The sequence below is a fragment of the Rutidosis leptorrhynchoides genome, chromosome 4 (assembly GCF_046630445.1).
Source record: "Rutidosis leptorrhynchoides isolate AG116_Rl617_1_P2 chromosome 4, CSIRO_AGI_Rlap_v1, whole genome shotgun sequence".
In the NCBI taxonomy this organism is placed as follows: domain Eukaryota; kingdom Viridiplantae; phylum Streptophyta; class Magnoliopsida; order Asterales; family Asteraceae; genus Rutidosis; species Rutidosis leptorrhynchoides.
In genome coordinates this window covers 462,330,205-462,351,731 of record NC_092336.1, presented here as the reverse complement: position 1 = coordinate 462,351,731, position 21,527 = coordinate 462,330,205, and the positions used below count along the sequence as shown (strand labels likewise).

Genomic DNA, 21,527 nt, shown 5'->3' with positions numbered 1-21,527 from the left:
GCCCAATTACCCAATTTTTAGTAATTAGCCCAACATCATGATTACTTCGGATTAAATAAGCATAATAATAACTTAGCTACGAGACATTAATATAAAAAGGTTGAACATAACTTACAATGATTAAAAATAGCGTAGCGTTACACGGACAGAATTTCGACTTACACCCTTACAATATTCGCTAACATACCCTTATTATTAGAATTATAATTAAAATTAAAATTAAAATTAAAATATAAATATAAATATTTACGTATTATGAGAGAAGAAGAAAAAGATGATTTTTGCGATCAGAATTCGGTTGCTTTTATAGGGAGTTTCAGAGATTGGGGCTCCGCGACTCGCGGCCAATTTTGCCTTCAAACTCCGCGAGTCGCGGAGTTTGAAATTACAGCTCACCCATTTTGAAGTCTCTCTTGCCGACGGTTTTTATTTATTTATATAATATATAAATAATTATAAGAATTATTTAAATATTATATTATATTTATGTGCATAGTTGACTTGTAATTTTTAGTCCATTGCGTCGAGCGTTGAGAGGTGACTCTGGTCACGGTTCCGGATTTTCGAACGTCCTTGCGTACAATTTTATATTTTGTACTTTGCGTTTTGAATATTGTACTCTTGTAATTTCGAGACGTTTCTTATCAATAATTGGAACCTCTTTGATTGTCTTTTGTACTTTTGAGCTTTTTGGTCGTTTGCGTCTAAAATTCGTCGAATCTGTCTTTTGTCTTCACCTTTTATTATTTAAACGAATATCACTTGTAAATAGAACAATTGCAACTAAAAGCTTGTCTTTCTTGAGGAATAATGCTATGAAATATATGTTCGTTTTTAGCATTATCAGTCAAGTCAGCCGACTTTAACTTAATCAAAACTGCAGGGGCCATTTCGTAAATACACCAAAAAGAAACCATCAATAAATGTTTTATTTCCCCACGCCGCGTCCAAAGTCCAAATTAACACGCTGACTTCCCGTGTTTGCAACCCTCTGTCAAAACCTTTCTTTAAATTCTTTCCAAAAAGAAAAAATTTCTCAAACAAAATTCAATCAAAATAAAAATGGTTACAAAAATGAATAAATGGTCACCATGGCAGCACCACCAGCCGTCTGCCGCCAAAAAGATTCGGGTTAAAATCGAACGGATAAAATTAGAAGGATTTGAACATGGCGGCGGCGGAGGAGAAAAGATCATGGGAGTTGAGTTAAAATGGAAAGGTGAAAGGAAACATAGGTTGTCGGCTGTCGGATTTCATCGGAGGTTGTCGGGAGATATTTTTTATAAAGAAATGGTTGTTAGGAAAGGTGAAGCTATTGTGTGGGAGGATTATGATGATTTGGAGATGGAGAATATTTGTTTGTTCACCATGACGTCATCAAATCATGCTGATCTGTTTGATGAATTTGTTCCTTGGATTGTTACATTCAAATTCACCTACGTAAGTTTCATTATGATTTTGTCTTTTTATTTTTTAATACACATTGCTGCTATATGAAGAGGTGAGATAGATGCAGACAAACCATTTGTATCCGAGAATAAAGAAAAGTCATTTCTCTCCGAGCGAAAACAATCTCAAATGTAGAGACAGTCATCCCTCTCTGTAGTCGGATAGAGAGTTTGATTTGGACTTCCGGCCAATAAGTAAGTAGGAAATTTAAAAAAAAAAATTAAATTAAAATAAAATTGAAACGCTGTAAAATCAAATTTTTATGGGTTTTAAATTGTACACAACGATTAGTTATTACTGTAATTGCTTCCGAGTTAACAGTTAGATCTTTCGTTAATACTTTAAATTGTACATAACGATTAGTTATTACTGTAATTTTCTAGCGAATGTTATTTAATTGAAAGAATTGTATTTTGGGAATCAATTATTAAACTACTGTCTTAAAAAAAAATCCCTAAAGTGAACTTCTAAGTTTATTTTACAGATCATTTATATGCAATGTATTTGTGTATTATCTGGAGCAAGATTTGAACTAACTTGAAGTATTGATGCATACAGGGAGAACACAACAAGGTGAAAATGGCGGAAATGGGAAAAGTGTCGTTAAATTTGGCCGAATTCGCTTCGAAAACGGAGTCTTCCATGATCGAAAAGAAGCTCCCTGTTGACCTTGAGATAGCAGGATTAACGACACGAGCCACGGTCTCGGTTTTATTGAGTTTTGTGGAAATTCGGGACTCTGACGAACTCGTTTCCGAGTCGACTCAGTTGGAGGGCAATACAGTTGTTGTAAAAGGTAAAAAGAAACAGTTGAGTTTGGAGGAGGTGTGTTTGTCTGACTCCGATAACTCGGTTACGTTTGACTCTGACGGGTCAACCGAGGGTGCGACTCATGCGTCATCTTCGGCTTTTGTTCAACCCGAACGAAACAAGAAACCCGGGTTTTTTGATTGGAAGAGACGTCGATTGAACCGTAAACAGATGAAAACGAAAAACGGAGATTCACGAGCCACCACATTGTATTCGGGCAATACGATTGTCTCTGATCAAAAGCAAAAGAATTTGATGCAAAGTACATGGGAAACTAGAGAGTTTGTGAGTCGAGATGGGGAATCGAAACTCGTTACGCTATCATTCTTCGCATCGTTTGATCAATGTAGCGATAAAGCCGCAGGACCAAGTGCCTGCACTGCGTTGGTCACGGTTATAGCCCACTGGCTTGGGTCGAACTCAAGTGGCTCGACTACTATGCCAACAGTCAAACAATTTGACACCCTCATTATTGATGGTTCGTCCGAATGGAGATCCCTATGTGAAAACGAGACCTACATGGCCGAATTTCCCGACAAACATTTCGATCTTGAAACCGTCTTACGGGCCGGGATCCGGCCCGTAACAGTTCCCCAAGAGAAATCGTTTGTGGGGTTTTTCAGCCCTGAAAAGTTCTCCTCGTTAAAGGGAGTAATGTCATTTGACGATATATGGGATAATGAAATTAGCCGAAACCAAGGGATTTACATTATAAGTTGGAATGATCATTTTTTTGTGTTGAAAGTAGATGAAGATTGTTACTACATTATCGACACGTTGGGTGAACGCCTCGTAGAAGGGTGTAACCAAGCGTATATGTTGAGATTCGACAGTGGGTCGAGTTTAACCGAAAGTGGGACCGAGCAAGTGACTTGTAAAGGGAAAGAGTGTTGCAAAGAGTTTATCAAGAGGTTTTTAGCTGCCATACCTCTTAAAGAACTTGAAATTGAGGAGGAAAAACAGGTTGTTCCCTATTACTCGTTGCACCATCGATTGCAGATCGAATTTAACTTTTGTAGCACAACTTAGGTGTCAACATGTATATATGTGTGTGTGTGTGTGTGTGTGTGTGAACTTCAGTCATAGAACTCTGACTTGTTACACGTGTATTTATTGGAATAAGAAACGACACTTTCTACTTGGATGCATTGTGTTCGAATTATGTTACTGACCGTTTCCAATATATATTTTATAGTTATGAATATATTATGATGTTCGTATAACTAAGAAGTTGGATACACTGTTGTTAAATTCACCTCTGTGAACAAAAATCAGACGGAGGTTGATTAAAAGACAAACTGTACTTAATGTTTTCATGCCACGTTACTCCTACCTTTTTTTATTAGCTAGGAAACTTCCTATGAACGAGCACATTGGCTTCCCATAGAGGTTAAACCTCGAGTAATTAAGCCCCCGAGCGCGAACCCTGGTGAATTGCGCATTATACGCACTATCTGGTCACACTCCCTTTCTGAAAGATTTGGCATAGCCAAGAATCAAGTCTGAGTGGTATGCTTCATTGGTCAATTCGATGACCACTCAGACAAGCCTGCGTGGTTACGTTACTCCTACCTTGATGAAAAGACAAACTGTAGTTGATCAAATACGTTGCTGATGTATGTTCGTTCTCATTTTCATTATGAATTGAAAATTGAAATTGAACTCCAAAAACAGAAAAGTTCAAACAAAATTTTCAACCGTTGAATTCCGCCAGTAAATAGGTAAGTGTTGCCTTTGGAATTTCTTTCTTCTTTTTTTTTCTTCTTCTTTTTTTTAAATGCGCTTAGTGTTCTAGCTCACGGGATGCAATGTTTTTGAATTGGTCTACCGTTGGTGTATACAACCGTACACTAGTTTGGTTTTGAAAGAGCGATTAAGAATTATGCGCCCTTAATTCCCTGTGAAGCATACATCGCCCTTAATTCCCTGTGAAGCATACAACAGCCCAGGGACGCACAAATCAGTAGGATGCAGTGTAGTCGGACTGTGTTCATTGGACGCATTGTTAGTTCCGTTAATCGACACATGATTGAATCGGTTTTTGGCAAAATTGGTACATTATCGGAGATAAAGTTTTGGCCGGCTAGACGGTATTGCTTTGTTTCTTACGCAAATGAAGGTAATGATCAGCTAGCTATTAGGGAATTAAACGGGTCTAAAATATTTGGGAACCCAATCTTTGTGGGTAGACCAAAAATTAAAAATTCAGGCAAGTTTGGTAACAACGGAGGATCAAAGGTTCATTCGCAAGCTCATCTCAGGTGTATGATCAACCCTAACCCTTTGTTTTCAGATAATTACAATTGTTCTATCTCGATTGTGGATCGTATTCCAATTGTGGATACAAAGATTTCGGCTTTTTTGATTGCTCATAATGCTCGAATTTCTCACATTAGTATGCTTGGTCCTTTTGGTTGTGTGCGCCTTTGTGGAGACCAAGATAGCTTCAACCATATCGTCAATTCATGCTCTAAAGAGTTTGCCTTGATCACCCCTTTCGATGGTCTAGCCGATTCTTTTTTTCGATTTGCTTGGTTAGAATTTACAGGTATACAGGTCAAGTTTGCTTCTAAGGAAAGTGTTTGGGAAATAGCCAAACTTTTTGGTGATGTTATTGAGGTGGCTACTTCATCGTCTAACTTGGGAAGTGTTGGTTCTTTTTTTGCTTTCGTCAAATCCTCTAAGGTCAAGCATATTCATGATGTTGTAGTCGTTGATTTGAAGGACAAAAAGTGTTCGAGATGCGATGTGTGGGTCTCCGAAGTTTCAGATCTTGTTAATCTTAATCGGCGTCTCTCCCGTTCTTTTGATCAACGTTTACTCGAGTCTACTAATCGCTTTGTGGTTTCAAGTGGAACTTCGACGGGTGTTTTGTCCGATCGTTGTAATTTGGATAATGTTAATATGGATCCTCCTGACACTGTTTTTTCTTCTCAATTCGAAGCAGCGAAGAATTTACTGAATGGGTCGACGGGTTCAGGAGCAATCCATGTTGTTTCTTCTGTTGTTTCGACTCCTGATCCTTGTAGTTTCGACTCGTTTTCCCTTGTCGTTAAGGAGAATGTCACTCAATCGAACAGTAAGAAATATGTTGGTTCGAATAAGAAGGTCTCTTTTAGTCTAGTTGTTGTAGAGCACTGTTTCGGGAACAATTCACATACTTCTGTTTCGGATATTTGTTTTGGATCTGTGGATTTGGATTCTCCTATAGTTGGGCCGAAGCCCACCAGTGGCACAGATTTAGAGTCTGTTGATCGCGTGTCTAGTAATGGGCCACCCATGATTCATAAGGTCACGATTCCCTCTAGTGTTACTGTTCCGGTCGTTCCCGTTGAATTAGATATTGGTTTTGTTGAGTTAATGAACAGGATGTCGAAGAATGTTTATTCGAAAGATAAGGTTGTTTTAGATAATGGGAATAAAAAGTGTGATGTTGATTTGTTGGAAGCTTCGACGAGCCCAACACACCCACTATAGAGGATCTAGACTATACTAGACTCACTACACCAACACTTTGACGTTGATTAGCCTTTAATTTTATGAATTCTTAGTGCACAATAGTACTTAGGCGACAGTGTCGACCATATATCATTTAGGCGGTATAACCGACCATATATCACTTAGGCGGCAGAGCCGACCATATAATAAAAATAACACAAGTGTACTAAGAACTTAAACACAAACTAAGGCTTAACCGAGAAACTTAACAAAGAACACTTTTATTAGTACAAAGAAACAATTACAATATTATGGACTCAACTCACACTCTTACTTCTTCACAACTTCTACTTCTAACTCTTCTTCACTTCTTACTTCTTCTCTACTTCACACTTCACTTACTCACTCCTTTCACTTCTTATTTCACTCTCACAACTTCACACAACACAAATGAAATCTCCTCTCATATTTATACTACTCCATAGAACATTCTAGAACCTAGATATTTCCATGGATATATAAATATCTAGATATTTCTACAACCTACAAATATCTAGATTTTTCTTTTACATTTCAATTTCTAGATTTTTCTCTCATATTCTAATATCTAGATATTTTCTTATACATATTAATATCTAGATATTTTACCCATATACATTTACTAATTCCATATTATTCTAAATTTGCATTGTATTTTAACACTCCCCCTCAATGCAAATTTTCTTCCAACGATGTCTTGCAGACCATTCCAAGTGCTTCTCTAAATTTTGTAAACTTCGGTTTACTTAGGCTCTTGGTGAATATATTTGCTACCTGTTCATCTGTCTTTGTTGGCACCATCTTGATCTCCCCTTCAAGGACCTTCTCGCGAACATAGTGATAGTGTACTTCTATATGTTTTGTTCTTGCGTGAAAGACTGGATTCTCTGCTAGACGTATAGCTGATAGGTTATCGCAAAAAAGCTCTACTTGATAGTCTGTTGATTGATGAAGATCTTCCATTAGTTGTTTCAACCATGTAATTTCTTGTGTTGCTGACGATGCCGATCGATATTCTGCTTCAGTGCTTGACAAGGATACTGTTGGTTGTCTCTTGCTGCACCATGATATTACTCCTGATCCAAGACTAAACATGTATCCAGTTGTTGACCGTCGTGTATCATAGTCTCCAGCGTAATCGGCGTCACAATATCCAGTCACGTGACATTCTTTTGTTTTCTTGTATAAAATACCAAAGTTAATAGTGCCTTTAACATACCTTAAGATGCGTCGTACAACATCAAGGTGAGGCTTCTTCGGATTGCTCATGTATCGACTAACCACTCCAACTGCATAAGATATGTCTGGCCGGCTTAGTGTGAGATAAATAAGACTTCCGACCATCTTTCGATACATGGTAACATCTTGAAGACTTTTTCCTTCATCTGCTCGTAGTTTTGTATTCGGATCCATCGGAGTTGAGATAGGTTTGCAATTAAGCATTCCGTACTTTTGTAAAAGATCTCGCGCATATTTCTGTTGTCCCAGAAATAACCCTTCTCTTTTCTACTCTATTTCGAGTCCAAGAAAATGTTTGAGTTCTCCAAGCTCCTTCATATGAAATCTGATAGACAGATTCTCTCTTGTTCTTTGGATCTCCTCATAGTGATCTCCCGTGATAATTAAGTCATCCACATATACTAGCACTACGGCTAGTTTTCCTTGATCTTGTTTCACAAATAAACTAGAATCTGAAGGAGCAACTGTGAAACCACTTTGTACTAAGAACTCGCCAATCTTCCCGTACCAAGCTCTTGGAGCCTGCTTCAAGCCGTATAGTGCTTTCTTTAATTTGCAGACATGCTCAGGATGGATCTTGTTCTCAAAGCCTCTTGGTTGCTCCATATAAATGTCTTTGTCAAGTTCTCCATGTAAGAAAGCGTTCTTGACATCCATCTGCCATAACTTCCAAGATTTGCTAGCAGCTAAAGCTAGTAGAGCTCGAATTGTTGTGATCTTCGCCACTGGACTAAACGTTTCTTCATAATCCAGCCCATATTGTTGAGAAAAACCTCTAGCAACAAGTCGAGCTTTATACCTTTCAATGGAGCCATCCGATCGAGTCTTCACCTTGTAAACCCATTTACAAGATATTGGTTTTACATCTTTTGGCTTTGGAACTAAACTCCATGTCTGGTTTTCTTTTAGTGCATTAATTTCTTCTTCCATCGCTTTCTGCCATTCTTGACTTTGTGCTGCTTCTTCATAAGTGGAAGGCTCAATAGGTATTGATTCATCCACATGAGCAGCATTGGCATACCTCGGATTAGGTTTCCTCGACCTTGTTAATCTCCGTAATTCTTGCACATGCTCCTCGGCATCCATTTGGCTTGGACGAACCTCTTTGGATATAGATTGATGTACCCCAGTTTTCCATGGACTCGTTTCCTTAGAGTACGATCCATCTCCTTCTTTAATTGGATCCGATATGTGCTCTTTATGTTCTTCTTTTTCTTCTGGACCTTCTTCTAATCCATGAGATTCTGGAAGCTCTATCTTTTGAGGTGACCACCATGAAGACGCTTCATCAAATACCACATTTCTTGAAGTATGACATTTTCCGGTATTTGGATCACAACATCTCCATCCTTTTCTTGATTCATCATAACCGACAAAAATGCACCGAATTGTCTTCTTCTCAAATTTGCTTCGTAGATGATCTGGCACGAAGACGTATCATACACATCCAAAAACTTTGAGATGGTTGACGGTTGGTTTGATCTTCCATAATCTTTCATATGGTGAAATATATCCCAACTTTGTTTGTGGGAGTCTGTTAATCACGTACGATGCCGTCCTCATACATTCGGCTCAAAATCTGCCTGGTACATTCTTACCATGAAGCATACTTCTACAAGTTTCGGCAAGGTGACGATTCTTGCGTTCCGCCACTCCATTCTGCTGTGGAGTATTGGGACAAGTTAATTGTCTTCTAATCTTGTGCTTCTCAAGATAGATATTGAACTCAGTCGATAAATATTCTCCTCCATTATCTGTGCGTAAGCACCGGATCTTAGTATTGAGCTCACTTTCTACCTTGTTTTTGAACTCTTTAAACTTCAGAAAAGTCTCCGACTTCTCCTTCATGAAGTAAACCCACACATATCTTGAGAAGTCATCAATGAATGTCACCATATATTTCATACCTCCAAGTGATGTTTGTTTCACTGGGCCGAAGACATCTGAGTGTATGAGCTCTAGTGGTGTCTTGGACTGATGCTCTGACTCCTTGAATGGCAATTGGTGAGCTTTGCCAAATTGACATCCAGCACATATTGTATCTGTTCGGATATCAATTTGAGGAAGGCCATTTACTATGTGTTTTACCATCATCTCCTTTAACTTGTTATAGCCCACATGCCCAAGACGTTCATGCCAAAGATCAGCCGTCTCATTCTTTTGAGTCTTATCGACATATGCCGTTTCAGCAGATAGTACATAGACCTACTCTATTCTTCTTCCTTGAATAATTGGATTGCCAACCACCTTCACTCTCTTGAATACAGACACATCTTCTGGTCCAAAGAGCACATAATTCCCTTCTGCTGTCAATTGTGGTACTGATAGTAAATTCTTCTTTAGGCCAGGGACAAGATACACCTTCTCGAGTTGGAGCTTATGAGAGCCGCCTTCATTTGGAATTATTGTCTTTCCAATGTGAGAAATAGACAACCTTGAATTGTCGACTGTTAACACGACTTTCTTTCCTTTGTAATCCTCCATTTCTTGCAGCTTCGTCCCATCGTTGGTCATATGATTTAAGCACCCAGAATCGATGATCCAATCATCTTTGTAGTTTATTGTTGACTTTAAGGTTGCTGCAAGAGCTTGATCATCCATGTCAACTTCAACAGAGAGTCCTGCTTCTGCATCCCAAGTTTCCTCATTAATGGATGCTTCGAATGTGACCTCTTTCTTCTCATCTCTTACGGCGACCACATTTCCTTCGAAAGTTCGCCTTCTGGGGAATCTACATTCTCGAGCAAAATGACCCTTCTTGCCACAATTGAAGCATTCACCATTCTTTCTCTTATCATTTTCACCGTATTGTTGGCGATGATCTCTTCTTCCTTGTTGAGCTCCCCCTGAAGTGTTGCCTTTTGATTTTGGGTGACCCTTCCACCCATATGTCTTACTTTCTTTCATCGCCTCTTGTTTTCGAGATGTTGCTTTCTTCTTATTTGTGAAGAGTGCATCTTCTCCGTCTTTTATGGTTACTTCATTCATCTGCTTGGCTAATGCCTCTTGATTAGCCAATAAATTCTCCAGCTCTATTAATGATGGTTGAGTAGGCCATCCTCTCACAGCGGCTATAAATCTATTATACTCGGATCTTAAGCCATGGATGATAATTCTATTCATCCTTGCATCACTCACTTTCTCTTCAGGAGCAAGTTGAGATATCTCACGACAAATAGATTTCACCTTGGTGAAATACTGAGAAATAGACAGACTTCCTTGTGAGATACCCGCGAGCTCATTTTCCAAGAGCTGGAGGCGTGCTTCATTCTTCTTTGAAAATAATTTTTCAAAAGTTTCCCAAGCTGCCTTTGGTGTTTTCTCGTCACGGATGTGCTCCAATAGATCCTCCTCGATTGTAGTCTTCAATATAAATAAAGCCTTCCCGGCCTTGATGTTCCATTTTCTCAAGGCTTCAGCATTTTCTTTCGGTGGAGGCGTTGTGTCACTGCCAGCAACTATTTCCCATAAATCATGTCCTTGTAGGTAGGATTCTATGCAAGTCCGCCAATAACCATAGTTGTGGTTATTGAGACTCTTGATTCCACTGCTCGTACTTGCAAGATCTGCCATCATGACGTCCAACGTCCAATAAGCTTGGTCCCTGATCGATGAGCTTTCACAGTTCCTAACTGTGCTCCGACAGAATCTTTCTTAGAGCCTTGGTGAAAACAAGCCGATGTAAACGTCCAACGTTTACCGATTTCCTCCACTAGAAATGGTCTCGAACGACCCGCTCTGATACCAATTGTTGGAAGCTTCCACGAGCCCAACACACCCACTATAGAGGATCTAGACTATACTAGACTCACTACACCAACACTTTGACGTTGATTAGCCTTTAATTTTATGAATTCTTAGTGCACAATAGTACTTAGGCGACAGTGTCGACCATATATCATTTAGGCGGTATAACCGACCATATATCACTTAGGCGGCAGAGCCGACCATATAATAAAAATAACACAAGTGCACTAAGAACTTAAACACAAACTAAGGCTTAACCGGGAAACTTAACAAAGAACACTTTTATTAATACAAAGAAACAATTACAATATTATGGACTCAACTCACACTCTTACTTCTTCACAACTTCTACTTCTAACTCTTCTTCACTTCTTACTTCTTCTCTACTTCACACTTCACTTACTCACTCCTTTCACTTCTTATTTCACTCTCACAACTTCACACAACACAAATGAAATCTCCTCCCATATTTATACTACTCCATAGAACATTCTAGAACCTAGATATTTCCATGGATATATAAATATCTAGATATTTATACAACCTACAAATATCTAGATTTTTCTTTTACATTTCAATTTCTAGATTTTTCTCTCATATTCTAATATCTAGATATTTTCTTATACATATTAATATCTAGATATTTTACCCATATACATTTACTAATTCCATATTATTCTAAATTTGCATTGTATTTTAACATGATTATAAGGGACTAAAGAAAAGGAAGAAGGTTAAAGCCGCTTCGTGCTCGTATAGTTTAATTGATAATGATGACGACGTGGACTACGGAGAATCGGTTCAAAATTTGTTCATGGAATTCCAAGACGAGAGTCGTGTTGGTAGCTCCAACTTGGTTGGTGATGGCTCCTCGAATCCTCCTTCGTTCAAGATTGATAATCGATCGGGTAAAAAATTCGTCGGGAGATTATTAATGGTAAAATGAAAAAAGTGGACCCCAACGTTGGTTAGGCTATTTGATATGTTTTTTATGTTTTGTTCGTTTGGTTTAATAGTTGATGTTGTTAAGGTCGAGATTGATTGTACGTTGTATTGTTTGTTTGCTTGGTTTCGGGTTAGATTTCGTTAGGTGAGGCTCGGTTATAGATAGTTAGTTTGTTGTATCGCTCTCTAGGTACAAGCCTCACCGGGATTCATCTTTGTATCTTTGTTTGAGGACGTTTCCTTTTGAAAAACGTTTCTGTTTCTATATGAGTTTTCGTTTTTTTCGGGAAAAAAAAAAAAAAAATCACGTTTAAGAAACACACAAATACCAATTCACATGAGACAAATTATGGACAAAACGATTAGGCATTTCTCTAACAACTCCAGCAACATCCAGCCCTAACTTTTGATTGTTCTGCATCCTCACTATCTCCTTCATCGCCATTTTTACCTTTCGTTATTGGTATCGTAGCAACATCCACAACGACACCGCTTTCCGCACCCCGGTCATGAATAACAACTCTTATTTCTTCCGCCCGACGTAAATTCTCATCATATTTTTGCGTAATTGCTTCACGAATCTTGGGATTTTTCTCATATCTAAATTAAGCGTTGAAATACTCTAATGCGTTCTTGTATAAAGGGAAAGCTTTTTCGTAGTTTCCTGCGTTGTCTTCTTCTACTGCTTGTTTAACGTACTTGAATGCTTGCTCTTTGAAATTGCTGTCCATCGCATAATATAATATTAAAATTGTATTCTTGGGAGTTTTTTATAGGTAATTTTCTTAGACAAATAAAGATACGAGTAACAAGCTAACTTGGTTGTATTGTGACTACCCTCATCAAGAACAGCCCTTATTTCTTCTGCACGACTTAAATACTCTGTGAATTTTTACGTAATTGCTTCACGAACGCTGGGGTCTTTTTCGTATTTTAAGTGAGTTTTGAAGTACTCTAATGCGTTCATGTATAAAGGGAAGGCTTTTGCGTAGTTTCCTGCTTTGTCTTCTTCGATGGCTTGTTTTACGTAGTCGATTGCTTGTTGTTTGAAATTGCTATACATCGCAAGTAGAGATTTTGAAAATTGAGGTATTGAGTTTTAAGTAATTGTGATTGAAATTGGGGGAGGGTGATTAAGAACGAAATGATTTAGACAGTAATGCTTTAAGTAATATTTATTCTTCAAAATTCTATAACCAAGTACATCATGAATGATGTATATCATTAAAAAATTAAGCTGTTTAATAATTTATTTTATATATATATATTATTATATACAAAAACTATAAAATTTCTAAATGAGAGAATGTTTACAAATGATTCGTTGACTACATTATATTCAATTATTGGTGCACTCCAGCGTAGCATGAGTAGTAAACAAGTAAGTAATCAGCATGAAGATAACCTGAATGACAATGGAGTATCATAAAATGATAGATGGAAAAGTCAACTGGTTGAGAACTTGAGTTAGAAGTTATGAGGCCCCAAACCCCATTCAAAAGACATTTGTACGAGAGAAAAATAGAAAGTTATGGGCTCAAAGACTTTATATCTATATAAAGACTTACTTGAGTTACTTTTGCAAGTGTCTTGCAAGTGTTTCATCAGCGTCTTGCAAGTGTCTTCTGGTTGCCTGTTGCAATGGTAGCTCGACATCTGCTGCAACTGAAGGCTCCCTGCTTGCTTGCACCGGGTTGGATTGAAGGGTTTCCACCCCTGCTGGCGTTGGGAATTTCATCATGTCATGAATTGTGGATATGACTGCTCCAAATTTTCTCATGGTTCTCTCAGAGCGTTGTATCGAGACGTTTTTCTCTCAACCTTAGAACATCTCAAAACCCACCAAGTCAAATAACGACTCTAGGGATCAATCTAGTCATATTAATTCGATCCGGCCCGACTAAATCGATACCCGAAAGTTAACAATTCGCTAGAAACCTCGATCACAAGATCCGAATAGCTCATACAGAACATATTTCGAGGCTCGTTTAGTAAACGAGCCCAAGCTCGAGCTTCACATCTCGAGCTCGAACAGGCTCGCGAGCCCAAACGGGCTTTTTATTTATATACATTAAATTACGATTTTATAATAATGAAATAATATAAATAATGAAATAATATAATATAATTTCATAGTAATTATTATAATTTTTATATAGTTAAAATTCTAATCTTAAAATCTTATTTGTATGAATAGAAAAATGCTAAAATACGAAAATACAAAAAATAGGTATCGAACATAATTAAATATATAAATTATTAACAAAAAGTATTAGGTAATAAACGAGTCGAGCTCGAGCTTTGTAAACTCCAAATGATCCGAGATCGAGCCTAGACATGCTCGGGCTCGGCTCGTTTACAACCCTACTGTAGTACGTGTACTATGCTTGATCATTTCTTATCTTTATTTAGGCTGTTTCGTCTCTTTGGGATGTAAAGGTGGACCATTAATCACAAATTGTGCCGGACTAAGCCAGCTACCCATGGGCGCCTGGATGTGACCTCGCTATCCATTGTAACGTTGCTATCAACTTACAGTCAAGCGCAGCTCTGGCTTATGTCATTCAACATCCCTGTGATTTTCATTAATTACACTGATCGTCTTTATTTTTTCATAGTTATACACATCATCCCTAACTTTGTAAGGATTGTACGACACTGATTTCTATTAGATTATTTCGTTAAATTTAACATGTGGTGGGTTTGTGATAGATAATATTAAAAGGGTGATGATATATCTACTTAAGATTTTGATAAATCTATTCTTTGTAGTAACAGTTTGTACTTTATAAATAATGATGATGATACATTAATTAAGTGGATTTATCAAAAGTTTAAGGAGAAATATGACAGCACATATTAAAATATCAATCAAGTATCAAATATTAAAACAAAAAAACAAAAAACAAAAAGAATAGAATTGGTCAATATTCGAATTCTAAAAATTGGTCAAAAGTAGAACCTTGTAAATATCTAATTCCCCTTTTTAATAGATACGGAGTCACGTTACAAGTAAAAGTACAAGTTACATGACTGAATATTACAAATTATTTAACCATCTGTCCATATTTTGAGTCTCCTATGTTTAGTTAATCGAGCTCCACCACCATTTTTTCATCCATCCATTCCATTGTTTGTTTATAAGGTAAAATTGAGTAATACTACGTACTATTTAATTACATAATTTTCTTCACATTTTTTTTTTTTTTTGAAAAGCAACAATCTTATTAAACACGAATGAGTGAATACGACGCGAAAAGGGATCCCAACATGTCTGGGCCTCCAAGGAACACACGAAAATAATACTAATGGTACAAGTAGTTGCAAGTATGCAACTTCAATATATACAAAAAAACACTAGGCACAAAGTACATAAAACACGAGCTAACAGATGTTACAATCACGAAACTTGTAGGTAATGACTTGGATTCGAGATCCACATTAGCCAATCCGAGCATTTCCTTTTCGATCTTGTAGAAAGCCATTCGAAGGATTTAGTTTGTATCTCATTTAGAGCTATCGGAGCGGTCCATTTTTTGCCATTGAAGACCAAATTGTTTCGATTTTTCCAAATAAGATACGCACTTATCTATCTAGTAGCTTGCCACAAATTTCCGCCAAATTTAGTAGATGTAGATGGTTTGTCATCTCCTAAGACGTTCATAATGTTCGAAGGTACAAAGGATCCGGCATTCCACCATTTATAAACTCGGGACCAAATATCTTCCACACATTTACAAGAAATAAGCGCATGTTCGACTGATTCTAAATTATCATCACAAAGTGGGCATCTCTTTTATCAAGTTCAACTTTGACGGGTAATCTTCCTTTGAGAGCTCTCCAAATAAAAATTTCAACCTTTTTTAGAACAAGGTTATTACGAAAAGTTTTTTGATTCGAAGAATACTGACCAAGTAAATGTTCGTCTAGTAGGCACGAGAGTTGTTTAACAACCTACTAATTAATCTTTGATTGACCGGATTAGCAAACCCCCTAATCTTTCTCAATATCCTTCTCTCTCTATATACTTTGTATTTGGAAACAAAATGCAGTCGATTCTTCTTTATCAATATTAAATTTTCAACATATTAGATTCAGCCTTTCCATATATAGGTGACTGCATACATAAATACTTACTTATATTCCTCTTTATGCCCTTAATATTATCACACTTATGCAATTGTTTTTGTATATTAGGGTTTCCCAATTGGGTTTGTTTAAATTATATGTGCAGAAAATTGTTTTGTTTTCTTTCATGTTTTTGGTAATGTATGCAAGAAAAGTAGATTGCTTATAAAAGATTTGTATGATATTATGTTTTGGTTACATGATCATAAACCCTAAGACATACATTTAGTAAAAATGTATCAAGATTAAATCATCACCGCAGGAAAAGAAGGGTTTATATGATTGTTTTGTATTCATCAATGCACTGATATTGTATTACCAATGGTTATAATTAAGCTATTTCAAGAATCCTTATAATGTCTTCATACATTTCATTAATCATACTCAAATAAATGAAACAAATAAAACTATAAAACTATATGTATGATACTGTAAGTCTGTAACTAGATCATATAAAGTAGGGTTTATACTTTATATATCCACACTGATATTCTCATTATAGTGTGCAGTATGACAAGAGCTTTTTCACCCTACTTTGATCCTGAATTTGATTCCCTATACGAAAGGATAAACGGCCCGTCGTAAGTGACACATTATATACGATAATTAGTTTCTAAATTAAGGATTTCATTTTTCTGAAAAATCTCATTTGATTTACTTGATCTAATCAGTTGCAGAGTGACTTTTGACAATGATACCGTAGAGGATAATACGATTGTGAAGGTATCCAAATTTGTGCATCCATTTTAATTTTAAATGGGACTCCTATATAGAAACAGGTCATATTTAGCCAATTATGACCTAAAGAAAGGACTAGTTCTTGTTTGTTGTGTAATTTGCAGATAGATTGTGTTAAGAAGCAAGATCAACTTCTTGAAGTTGTTCAGGTTTTGACAGAAGTCAACCTAACTATCACAAAGGGCTATATTTCTTCTGATGCTGGATGGTTCATGGATGGTATTAATTAATCATATTTCATCAATTTTGACTTTCTGTTGTCAAACATAGTCTTCCAAATTTAGCTATTTTAGATTTTGAAAGCATAATTGTATTATACTAATTCTGTCATGTTATATACTACATACATACTACTAGCAAATAGCTTCATTTATCTGTAACAACATACATATAGCATTAGGTCTATGCTTATAAATTAGCTTATTCAGATAGTTAATGTAGCATTGGTCATAAATAAAGTCAAATGAACATATAATTTCCGATCATTTTGGGTGAATAGGCATATATATTTATATAATTTAGCTAATGTGTTACTCTTATGATTTACAAAACTTGCAGTATTCCACGTTAAAGATGTGAATGGCAAGAAAGTGTCTGACCAAAAAGTCAACTACATCCAACAGGTAATTAAAATACTCCTAGTCATCATCACATGGTCAATATGTAAGACTTTGTACTCAAATATCCAAAATCACAAATTCAAATTCAAGCAGGCTATAGATTCGAAACGCGTAGCTGCATCAAAGATCAAACCTCAGACAAATAAACTGTATAACACTGATCTTCATAAAGAGCCAACCACTATCGAAATGACTGCAATAGACCGACCAGGGCTATTTTCTGAAATATCAGCAGCTTTAGCTGATCTCCATTGCAACATTGTTGAAGCTCATGCATGGAGTCATAACGCTCGTTTAGCTTGTGTGGCCTATATTTCAGATCAATCCTCTGATACACGTATCGACAATCATCGTCTTGCCAATATCGAACACCACTTGAACACCATTTTACACGCTTCTAACACGTCAGAAAAGACAAGTTTAGATCTAACAGAACAAAAAGATGTTAAGTCCACTGGTCTTATAAATGCTGGTGGCAGTGAAGGCACCATGACCGTTGTTGAAAGGCGGCTGCATCAACTTTTACTATCGGTTCATGACTTTGATGTACCGCATACACAGACGGTTTCAGTCAGTAGTGCTAAGGCGAGTGTGTTGATTGAAAATTGTGATGAGAAGGGTTATTCGATTGTTACCGTGCAATGCAAAGATAGAAGAAGGCTAATGTTTGATACCGTTTGCACGCTTGCAGATATGCAATATGTGATATCCCATGCTTCTGTTAATTCTCATGGTGGCTCTGCTTTTCAGGTATATATTTCATCATCCTTCAGCTGAATATTAAATGTTATGATGACATTAAATGACATTTAGGGTGCTTTTAATAAAACTGAATGATTAAATGTTAAATGGATTAAATGTCTCGTTTGTTTCTTTTGTTTAGTCTTTTTCATCTATTGATGAAAAGGACTTATTTTTATGTTATCGTTATTTTGCCAGAAAAAACAAAAATAATAAATTTAGGGTGCGTTTGTTAAAACTGAATGATAAAGTGTTGAATGAATTATAATCTGAATGACTCAAAGGTTTTAAATGAAGTTGATTCTGAATGATTATAAACTACTTGTTAATCATTCTTAGTGAACGACGTGAATGATGTAAAATTTACCTTATTAACCTTTTGTATGAATAAAAAACAATATAGTAGTTTTTAAAAAGTCTTGCTGATATAAGGGGATATTACATAAATTTTAGTGCTTAATTGTTAAGATAGTATTTCAACTTTGAATGGTTCAACACTCAATAAGAGGTACACAAACATGCTTTCAAGCGGGAAAACCTTTTCCGTGAATCCAAAATTGAAAATAAGGATAACTTACAACGTAAGTTTCGCTATGGAACTAATTATACTTTGGCATTTTTAACAGGAATATTTTGTAAGAAAGATTGATGGTGGTGCACTAAGCACAGAGAGGGAAAAGCAGCATGCTACGAAATGCCTAGAAGCTGCAGTTGAGCGTCGCGTTTGTGAGGTATTTTCATCTTTCCCTCAACATTAAATTAAATTTACGTTTAAAATTCTGTTGTTAAATGTGCTTGTTTGTGCAGGGAACGCGGCTACAACTATGTGCGAATGACAGGGTAGGTCTGCTATCAGACATAACTAGAGTTCTTCGAGAGAAGGGGCTAGTAGTACTGAGAGCAGATTTAGCAACGAAAATGGAGAAATATGTGGATATTACGTTCTACGTGAGGGATGTATTCGGCAATAATGTGGACATGGAGTTGGTGAAATCAATGAAAAGAGAGATGGGATTAATAGATTTAGCAGTGAAGAATGAGAAAATTGTGAAGCCGAATTCACCAACTGCTATGAAGCCGAGATTCTCGATTGGAGATATATTTAGGTCTCAGATTGAGAAGCTTTCGCATAGTCTTGTGACTTATATGTAACAAGTTGGTTCTTTAGGATTCTGTTTTTCCAATTTTATCTAGTTACTTTTGCAGTTTTTTGTATATAAAATAATAAGGTTGCATTAGAGTTATTATAGTTGCAGTTGCTAAGCTTCTTAATATATGGACGTATTTAATTAGAGTTTAACCTTCATCTAATGCAATGAACAAATGTCAAAAAAGTATTTGTTAAGGTTTCGATCTCATGGCCAATGAAACCCGAGCTCTACTTCACAACCTGCAAGTAACAAATGATCTCTGTTGTGAGTTATTATAATTGCAGTTTTTTTTTTTTTTTTTTTTTTTTTTTTAAGCAGTAAAACTTTATTTCCACAAAATTATTACACAAGTTCTGCACCTGCATGAATACAACCAACATGCAGGAAAACACAAAGCAAATCACTATATACAATGAGTGATGCTAAGGTAGCATCATATTACCACACGAATTTAAATAAGAAAACACGACGGACTATGAAACCAATTATGCCAATCAATTATTATTCTTTTGTATCTCTTCGCGATCCACTCGAAACTTTTGATTTGGATTTCGTTTAGAGCAACCGGAGTGTTCCAACATTTGTTTTTGAAGACCATTTGATTCCTTCTAAATGAGGTAGCTACTAATCCAAATAACCGCTTGCCAAATAAGCTTGCCCGAATCCGAACATTGTTGCCTCGCATCACCTCGAATCCGAACACTCTCAAGTTTTTTGATTACACACGACGGTGCATAGGAAGAGTGAGAAAAAGTACAACGGTACACCATTTAACACCGATTTCACAAGGGTCAAGCGTCCACCATAAGACATCGAGCGTGCTTTCCAATCCGACAAACGATTCTCAAACTTAGTTACCACCGGTTGCCAACTTTCAATTTTATTCATTTTAACACCAACCGGGATACCGAGATAGTGAATGGAAAAGATCCCACATTACAACAAAAGATATTATCCATGTTTTAAATTGTTTTCTTTCGACACCCACCCCCAGAGGCGAAGCCAGAATTTGAGTTTAGGGGAGGCTTACTGAAGAACAAAATACTGCAGTATAATAACAAAAAATTGACATGAAAGTGAAGTATATATTTAGTAAAAAAGAAATGAATTACGATAAGCGTTTTAAATAAAAGAATGAATTATATAACACATAACTTTTACCAAAATTATCACGAAATAGCTAAAAATTTTGCATAGGTTGATTCGTTTTCTCTTCAAGAGCTATGCCAATATTGAAATAGTTTAAACATTCACATATGTTCAATATTTACCGAATATATGATTATACAATAAAAACAAAGTTATTTAGAAGGCGAATGCTTTGTTAAACATTACTATAATAAATTAAATATAAATATAATTGATGTAGTTGACGGAACGATAGTTAATTGAATTCTCCGTTTATATAGATATTATATTTGTTGAGGATCATCATCTTGTAATACATAGATGGATTATATACATTATATTAGATAGATATTGAAGTGAAAAGAACAAGAATAAATTTATAGTTCGTAAAATTTTGGCATGAAACATAATATATATATATATATATATATATATATATATATATATATATATATATATATATATATATATATATATATAATGTAGGATATTGGATTGTTGGGGGTGGCTTCACACCCCTAAACCACCCCCTATCCCGCTATTGCCCACCCCATATAGAATGCTTTTTTGGTAATTTATTATGAGGCCCGACGTGAGTTCGAAGCATTTTAAAATCTTCATAAGGTTTCTAAGGTTGTTCTGACACCAATTTCTAAAGAAAATCGTATCATCCGTGTATTGGAGGTGCGAAATAGGAATGTTATTGCTCCCGGATTCCACACCAATGAACAAATTATTTCTAACGTCCATACTTGTTAAAACATTTATTCCTTCCGCCGCGAGGAGAAATGGTGATAGGGGGTCCCCTTGTCTCACACCTCGTTCAAGTTTGAACTCGTTTGTTGGAGAACTATTCATAAGAACGGAGACCGATGCCGATTTTAGACAAGCAAGAATCTATTTCCTCCATTTAATCCCAAACCCCATGATCTTCATAAATTCTATTAAAAACTCCCAAATTCCCAATCCAGACAATCAAACGCTTTCTCAAAATCCACTTTAAAATAAGACTCTTAAGACGATTTTGTTTTAAAAAATCAAGAGTCTCATTTGCAATTAGTGCCTCGTCCATTATATTTATTCCTTTAATAAATGCACTTTGTTCATATCCCACAAGATTTGGGATAACCTTTTTAAGTCGATTTGAAAGTAGTTTCGCAAAAATCTTATAATAGCTTCCGATTAAGCTAATCTGTCGATATTCATTAAGGTTAATCGGGTCAGATTTTTTGGTACTAGTGTGATGAATGAGGCATTACAGCCCTTATAAATTTCACCGGTATCCCAGAATGTTTGAATTGCATCAACAAGGTCCTTTTTTATAATGCTCCAGAATTTTTTTTAAAAACCAAGA

At 36.3% G+C, this 21,527-nt stretch overlaps 2 protein-coding genes and 1 pseudogene across 2 annotated transcripts; 2 read left to right on the top strand and 1 right to left on the bottom strand.

Moving 5' to 3' along the window:
- The first annotated feature begins 980 nt into the window (after positions 1–980).
- Positions 981–3,399, top strand: LOC139844453 (uncharacterized). The gene is made up of 2 exons (XM_071834677.1): positions 981–1,440; positions 2,008–3,399. Exons 1-2 carry the CDS (start codon positions 1,063–1,065, stop codon positions 3,286–3,288), a joined length of 1,659 nt encoding a protein of 552 aa, XP_071690778.1. The 5' UTR covers positions 981–1,062; the 3' UTR covers positions 3,289–3,399.
- A 1,759-nt stretch (positions 3,400–5,158) lies between these two features.
- LOC139842241 (protein SUPPRESSOR OF K(+) TRANSPORT GROWTH DEFECT 1-like) lies at positions 5,159–12,730 on the bottom strand (annotated as a pseudogene).
- Positions 12,731–16,288: 3,558 nt separating this feature from the next.
- On the top strand, positions 16,289–19,234 carry LOC139844452 (ACT domain-containing protein ACR2). The gene is made up of 7 exons (XM_071834675.1): positions 16,289–16,376; positions 16,467–16,518; positions 16,638–16,752; positions 17,092–17,156; positions 17,247–17,903; positions 18,521–18,625; positions 18,702–19,234. The coding sequence occupies exons 1-7, from the start codon at positions 16,306–16,308 to the stop codon at positions 19,044–19,046; spliced, it is 1,410 nt and encodes a 469-aa protein (XP_071690776.1). The 5' UTR covers positions 16,289–16,305; the 3' UTR covers positions 19,047–19,234.
- Positions 19,235–21,527: the final 2,293 nt, after the last annotated feature.

What these genes read in the sequence shown, in the direction of transcription:
- LOC139844453 (XM_071834677.1), top strand. Translation starts at nt 1,063, where the DNA reads ATGGTTACAAAAATGAATAAATGGTCACCATGGCAGCACCACCAGCCG. An exon ending in TTACATTCAAATTCACCTAC is followed by an intron (nt 1,441 to 2,007) that starts GTAAGTTTCATT and finishes TGATGCATACAG; the next exon opens with GGAGAACACAACAAGGTGAA.
- LOC139844452 (XM_071834675.1), top strand. Translation starts at nt 16,306, where the DNA reads ATGACAAGAGCTTTTTCACCCTACTTTGATCCTGAATTTGATTCCCTA. An exon ending in AGGATAATACGATTGTGAAG is followed by an intron (nt 16,519 to 16,637) that starts GTATCCAAATTT and finishes TGTAATTTGCAG; the next exon opens with ATAGATTGTGTTAAGAAGCA. An exon ending in TGCTGGATGGTTCATGGATG is followed by an intron (nt 16,753 to 17,091) that starts GTATTAATTAAT and finishes CAAAACTTGCAG; the next exon opens with TATTCCACGTTAAAGATGTG.